The sequence below is a fragment of the Hyperoodon ampullatus genome (genome assembly GCF_949752795.1).
Source record: "Hyperoodon ampullatus genome assembly, chromosome: 7".
Taxonomy (NCBI): domain Eukaryota; kingdom Metazoa; phylum Chordata; class Mammalia; order Artiodactyla; family Ziphiidae; genus Hyperoodon; species Hyperoodon ampullatus.
Genome location: NC_136920.1, coordinates 61,386,129 through 61,393,321, shown reverse-complemented (window position 1 = coordinate 61,393,321; position 7,193 = coordinate 61,386,129). Strand labels below are relative to the sequence as shown.

Below are 7,193 nucleotides of genomic sequence, written 5' to 3'. Positions count from 1 at the left end.
ATGGCCTCAGCAGTGCCCTTGGCAATGATGTGGGAGGAGGTCACGTGCCCTATCTGCCTGGATCCCATGGTGGAGCCCATGAGCATCGAATGTGGTCACAGCTTCTGCCAGGAATGCATCTCTGAGGTTGGGAAAGCTGGGGGCAGTGTCTGTCCTGTGTGCCGGCACCACTTCCTGCTCCGGAACCTCCGGCCCAATCGACAGGTGGCCAACATGGTGGAGAATCTTAGAAAAATCAGCCAGGATGCTAAGGAGGGCACACAAGGGGAGCTCTGTGTGGTGCACAGAGAGAAACTTCACCTATTTTGTAAGGAAGATGGGAAGGCCCTTTGCTGGGTGTGTTCCCAGTCCCAGAAACACCGTGGCCACCCCATGGTCCCTATTGAGGAGGCTGCTCAGGAGTACCAGGTGAGGCCTTAGCATGGAGGCATGAACAGGTAGAAAGGAGATAGGGCCTTGATGACTGCTTTGTTCCCCAGGGCTGGGAATGGGAGAGAGTCACCTGTGGAGTTCAGGGGATGGGGAAAGGATGGGGGTCTCCTGCCTTCTGTGTCTTATTTAAGGGGAGAATTGCAAGCTCAGCACAATTTTCTCATTCCCCAGGAGCAGGGTATATGCTATGGGGAAATGCTGCATGGATCATGTTTCCTTGTGGCCTCCTGGTTAATTAAGAATGAGTAGTGCCCCCTCCCCACTACCCTAACAGTGTGGCTCTGTTTTGTAAGAAACATCAGGCTTTTTCCAAAGTCTTCCCATCCGCAGAATTCCTACCCCAAAAAGACTCTAGTTCTTGCTCATCCTCTGCACTCAGACTTTTCTAAGAATCAGTATGATCTTCCCCCACCTCATGCCACCGCATCTTACTTCTTGATCTGAGTGGGCATTAACCTGCTATCTTTCTCTGCAGGAGAAGCTCCAGGTGGCACTACAGAAACTAAGAAACAAGCAGGAGTTGACTGAGAAGTTGGAAGTGGATGTTGCAATGAAGAAAGCAGCCTGGAAGGCAAGAGTCATGTCCTGAAGGGAATCTTAGAAGCCTGGGGAGGGTCCAGGGTCCTGGACTCAGGAAAGCCCTAACCATAGCTATGCCAGTCCCTATATCTCACTCCCCAAGAACCAACTGTCCCCTAGGTCTCCTGATGGAGGGGAATAAAAAAGGGTGGAGCTCAAAGAGAGCTTCCAATCAGATGGAGAGTCTTAACAGAAGCTGCTGAGGGACAAGACACACCCTGAAGCTCCTTCTCCTTGAGCCTAGTCTCTGGAGATGACAGCACAGAGCCTCAGTGTCTGAGATGGAGGAATCCCAGGAGAGACGCCAATGACTTGGCCTATCGGGAAATGACAAGGGCTGTGAGGAACAGACTTAAGGGAACCATCAAGGTCTAAGGTAGGAAAAACAGTCTGACCAGTTGGTTGCTTGACCATGTCCAGGTCACTGGTCCAAGTGTAATGGAGAGCTACAGCTTGTTCTGCACCAGGAATTAGGAGGCGGGGCGTGCCAGGGACTAGAAGGGAGGGGAAGGAGCTCAAGGCCAGGAGATCCCAGAAGAGGAAGATTTGGGACTGGGGAAAGGTGAGTCAGGCTGTGGTGGCAAGAGGTCATCCTGTGTCATCGAGTGACCCTCCAGTTACAAGCAGGAGAGAGCAAGCCAAGAATATCCCAAAGACTCCTTTTCCCCAGAACTTAGGGACGGGGTTGTGAGCCTGTCTTTGCGAGGTTGTTGGCAGTGGGGCCGGGTGTTACTCTCTCAGTTACTCACTGAGATATGAAGACAAAGGGGCATGTTTGGGTGGCAATTTGAAGGAGGTTGAGGAAATCTCCGATACCATAGGCGGATGCCGCTGCAGTTGGAGGGCAGCCATGGTGCACTCCCAGCAGCCCCGTTCCCCTCTTAGTCCCAGGAGTCTCAGCCCCCCACCTCCCCAGCAAAATTGTAGACATGTGTGTTTATTCCCAGACAGAGCCAGAGTGGTGAGTCTTCCAGGAATAGAAATAGATATGGGCACTTCCATTCCCAAAGCTTAGGAGACTGTGATAAAAAACCACCTCTAGGGCTTCCCTGGTGGTGCAGTGGTTGAGAGTCCTCCTGCCGATGCAGGGGACACAGGTTCGTGCCCCGGTCCGGGAGGATCCCACATGCCGTGGAGCAGCTGGGCCCGTGAGCCATGGCCTCTGAGCCTGTGCGTCCGGAGCCTGTGCTCCGCAATGGGAGAGGCCACAACAGTGAGAGGCCCACGTACCGCAAAAAAAAAAAAAAAAAAAACTCTTTTCTTTCCATTGACACCAAAGGGGAAGGTTGAGGCACACAAATTGAGGATTCACGAAGAGTTTGTAAGACAGAAAAACTTCCTGGCTGAAGAGGAGCAGAGGCAACTGCAGAAGCTGGAGGAGGATGAGAGGGAACAGCTGAGAGTCCTGGGGGCCACAGAGGCCAGGTTGGCCCAGCAGAGCCAGGCCCTGCAGGAGCTGATCTCAGAACTAGAGAGGAGGAGTCGGGGCTCAGCGCTGGAACTGCTGCAGGTGAGGCCTGAGGACGGGCTCCCCTCTGAGATTCAAGGAGTAATTGAAAAAAGCCAGAGCTCTTCGGGGCTACCTTCAGAGCACACAGAGACTTGGTCCCTGGAGTTTTCTTAAATAAAACAAACTGGAATTCAGACCCATGAGTGGTTTGCATTCAAGGCATGGAAAGATACAAATTTAGGTGGGAATATTCCATGCAGCAATTAAAAGAAATGGACATCTCTGGTAAGTGCCTGCTCTAATACATACCAGATTCATGACTTTAATCTTTCTGAGGATCAGGTTTCTCATGTGTTAAATGGATATTATAGTATTACATATCTCAAAGAGACAGTAGCCCAGCCCCAGCCCTGCCACCAATTCTCTCTGTTACCCTAAATTGTCATTTTCCTTTCCTAGACCTAATTTCTCCATTTGTGAAACAAGGGGAAGGGAGTGGGCTAAATAACAGGGGTTCCCCAGGCTTTAGTCATAAATTTATCATCTTTACACTTTCTGCTACTTCTGTGAACTACCCAAATGATTTGAGCATGTTACTTTTTTCTTTAAATTGTCTCACTCTTTTACCTGAATAAATTTAGTTTAAAAGGAAATTTGTCCTCAAAGACAAATATCATGATATCACTTATATGTGGACTGTAAAAAATAGTACAAAGGAACTTATTTTACAAAATAGAAACAGACTCACAGACATAAAAAACAGACTTATGGCTACCAAGGGGAAAAGGGGATGAGAGATAAATTAGAGATTTGGGACTAACAGATATACACTACTGTATATAAAATAGATAAATAACAAGGACCTACTGAATAGCACAGGGAACTGTATTCAATATCTTGCAATAATCTATAATGGAAAAGAATCTGAAAAAGAATCGATATGTATATATATATATATATATATATATATGTGTGTGTGTGTGTGTAACTGAATCACTTTGCCGTACACCTGAAACATTAACTATACTTCAGTTAAAATCAACTATACTTCAATTTAAAAAAAAGAAAAGAAAAAAAAGAGACAGGGGACAAAAAAAGGGTCCACTCTTGGGAAAGCCGCACAGGGTCCTGCTCGGTTTCAGTACATATAAAATGCTTAGAACAGTACCTGGAATACAGTATGTGGTTGCATAAATGTTAGTTAATTTTATTATCATTTATATTATGAACTACCTACTGAACATAAAAACAGTAGATTGGAAATGAGGAAATAAAGCTAAAAGTAAAATAACTGAGAAAATAAAATTAAACCTTGTGAGCATAATTTTGTCCTCCCAGGAAAATCAGGACCAGGAAATGAGAATTTTAGAGAAATATTAAAATGTGACTTTGTTTCTCCCTTATTTGGCCTAAGCCAGTGTTCTCATTTGGTAATATAGCTTAGATGTGTATGCTAATTGCACGATTTATTGAGTTATATGGCTATCCTTGTGACTTTGCTTGTTCTATGCCTGTTTCCTAATCTGTAAATGGAATATAAATAACAGTACTTACCTAATAGGAGTTTAGTAATAATTAAACAAGACAAGTTATACAAAAAAAAAAAAAGAAACTTGTCCTAAACAATAGTAGCCATGTGTTATGTTACTGATACCTTTTCTAATGTGTTTCGTAACAATAATATTAATAACTGCAAATTCTTAAATAACACATATAACATACCAGGTGTTTAGTCCCTCATGACAATGCAATGAGTTGGATGCTACTGTTATCCCCGTTTCATAGATGAGAAAACTAAGGTGCAGAGATGTGAAGAGATTTAGTGAGAGACTAAAGCTAAATAGCTTAACCAAGTTCACCTGAATAGTAAGAGGTATTAAGTAGAGCACACATCAATGAATTTATAAAAAATAGTTTTTAAAAAAACATAAATTCATTGATGTGTGTTCTACTTAAAGTCATCTCACATCCACCAATGATATGCTTGCCTCACTTTGGGAACCTTTGGACTAGATGGTCTCAAAAGTCCCTCTATGCTGTAACATTCTATGGTTTCTATTTTCCCCACACCTTTTCACTGTCTCTGGGTCAGATATGGTCATGAAGCCATTTCTGGTTTGTGCAAAAAAGCCCACAGGATTGATTTGACTTGGCAGACTCTCTTCTTCCCGTTATCTAAATCTTGCTTCTGCCCAGCACTGAGCAGAGCTTTCTAAGGCACTTTTGCCTGGGCCTAGGAGTCTTCCAGTTCCCAGGTAAGGACCCCAACCCCTGCCACAGAATATTCTCAGATGTTCTGGTTTCACATACATGACGGGGGCTACGTTAACTACAGCAGAGGACAGAGCTCTAACTAGCCAGCCCTTCCTCCCCAAATGGTGCAAGCCCACAAATAAGAGCAGTTTCTGTGCATTCTGTGCAAGCTGACTTGGCCATTCTTTCTCTGTGACTGTCTGTGGGCCTCAGCCAGGCTGGCTATTTGCCCCTTTTTTCTCTCCTACCCACCCCCATCAAGAATCTAGTCTTTTTAATTTGTTTTCTGAGCCAGAGTTTGTAAGCTGCTCTTGCTTCCCCTAACTGTAAGTCACACCCATGCTGGGTTTCTGCTTCCCCCACAAGCACCCACACATGCCTTTTGTTCCAAGCTGGTCAGAAGCATCTTTTGGGCCTTGGCCCAGAGGGATGGGGCAGAGAGCAGTGTCCTGTGAACCTCAGGGTGGCATCGCGTCACCCACAGGCCTGAAGTCTCAGTCGTAAACCAATGACTCCAGATCTTACTCTCTGTCTCTTTTCTCCTCAGGAGGTGAAAAGTGTCCTGGAAAGGTAAGGAGAGGTTTTCTTTGTTAGAGGATGGGGCAGCAGGAGGCATATATACCTGTGAAAAAGGTTTTGAGTTAGAAAATATGCACTGAAGTTATCCCCATCCTCTTCCCTATTCTCAAAGACCCAATCCTCCATAAAGTATTTTCTGGTCTCAGAAGGCTAATTAATGGACATCTCAGTTGGTGAGTTGCCCAAAGTAAATGAACTGTAACGTCTTCACAAAGTGAAGTTATGACCAACAGGGAAGTTCTGAGTCTACAGCCTGCTGGGACTCTTTCTTTTAAAAGAATCTAACCAGTTTCAAACCTCCCAGAAAGAGCCATGGGTGAGACCCACGATAGGGGTGAGACTCCTTAGGTTCCTCATGGAAGTGATTCAGCCTGTATCAGACACCTTGATGTACAATGAAACAGAATGTGCTTGCGTGGTGACCTCAGGCTCAGAGTGGAGATACAGACTGTCCAGGTGCTGCAGAGGCCCATTGTAGCCAGCAAGGCTTGGATAGAAACTAAATCCTACCTCCGTTTGCCCTTCACCCTCAGGAATCCTAACACAGGAGGTGTTTTTGCAAATTTGCATTATATTAAATGATCAGTCCTCCCCGAAGGTGATTATAGCAACAGGATTTGGGTGAGGTAGGAGTTGGAGTCAGGGTCTCTAACTTTTTCCCCCAGGAGTGAGTCCTGCAACCTGAAGGAGCTGGACATCACCTCCCCAGACCTGAGGAATGTGTGCTATGTGCCTGGGGTTAAGAAGCTGCTGAGGACATGTGGAGGTGAGGCCAGTACAAGGGGTGTGGGACTGGCCTGCCAGGGAGTGAAAGGGGATAAGGAGGTTGTGCAGTGCATCCCAAGGTGGGGGAGAGATGGCAGGTCAGAGTAGGTGGGGCAGGGGCAGAAATAGGGAAGGTGGTTCCCTCAAAGGTCAGGGCAAGGGTCAGAGTGGGCTAGGGGGTCATTTCCTCAGCCAGTGAGGCTCAGGGTCACCCTTTCATCCTCATCCCCCCACCACAGGCACAGGGTCACTGACTCCCCACACTCTCCTGGCCTGACTGTGGTCTTCTCTCTGCAGTACACATCACCCTGGATCCACATACAGCCAATCCGTGGCTCATCCTTTCGCAGAATCGGAGACAAGTGAGGCTTGGAAACACCCAGCAAGAAGTGCCTGAAAATGAGGAGAGATTTGATACCTACCCCATGGTCCTGGGTGCCCAGCGCTTTGACTCTGGAAAAGTTTACTGGGAGGTAGATGTGACGGGAAAGGAGGCCTGGGACCTGGGGGTTTGTAGAGACTCCGTGCAGAGGAAGGGGCAGTTTTCGCTCAGCCCCAACAATGGCTTCTGGACAATTTGGCTATGGAACAAACAAAACTATGAGGCTGGCACCTGCCCCCAGACTCCCCTCCACTTTCAGGTGCCTCCACGCCGAGTTGGGATCTTCCTAGACTATGAGGCCAGCACTGTTTCCTTCTACAACATCACCGACCATGGCTCCCTCATCTACACCTTCTCTGAATGTGCCTTCACTGGACCTCTGCGGCCCTTCTTCAATCCTGGTTTCAATGACGGAGGAAGAAATGCAGCCCCTCTGATCCTCTGTCCACTGACGATGGGCAGGTAGGGATCCAGATGGCTCTCTCTGGACACCAGCACCTCTCTGTTGGTTCCCCTTCTCAGCCACTGGCCCTGTCTCCTTTGCCCATGAACTCCAAACCACCTTTGTCTCTGCAGAGGTGTCAGGATGCCAGCAGGCAAACTTTGGCAGGGAGGTCACCGGAGGTCTGTGTCAAATGACCTGCAACACCAATATTCCTGCCCTGCATTGCTTTATGATTCCCTCCATGAAACAAGCTACTTGTATTTGGCCCCCAAACTCATCTGGATCAACTAAAACATGTTTCTGCCTTC

At 47.0% G+C, this 7,193-nt stretch overlaps 1 protein-coding gene across 1 annotated transcript; it reads left to right on the top strand.

Moving 5' to 3' along the window:
- On the top strand, positions 1-7,193 carry TRIM21 (tripartite motif containing 21; the record flags this gene model as incomplete). Its single annotated transcript, XM_079709317.1, has 5 exons — positions 1-408; positions 908-1,009; positions 2,297-2,521; positions 5,924-6,059; positions 6,356-7,193. 5 exons carry the CDS (start codon positions 1-3, stop codon positions 6,904-6,906), a joined length of 1,422 nt encoding a protein of 473 aa, XP_079565443.1. The 3' UTR covers positions 6,907-7,193.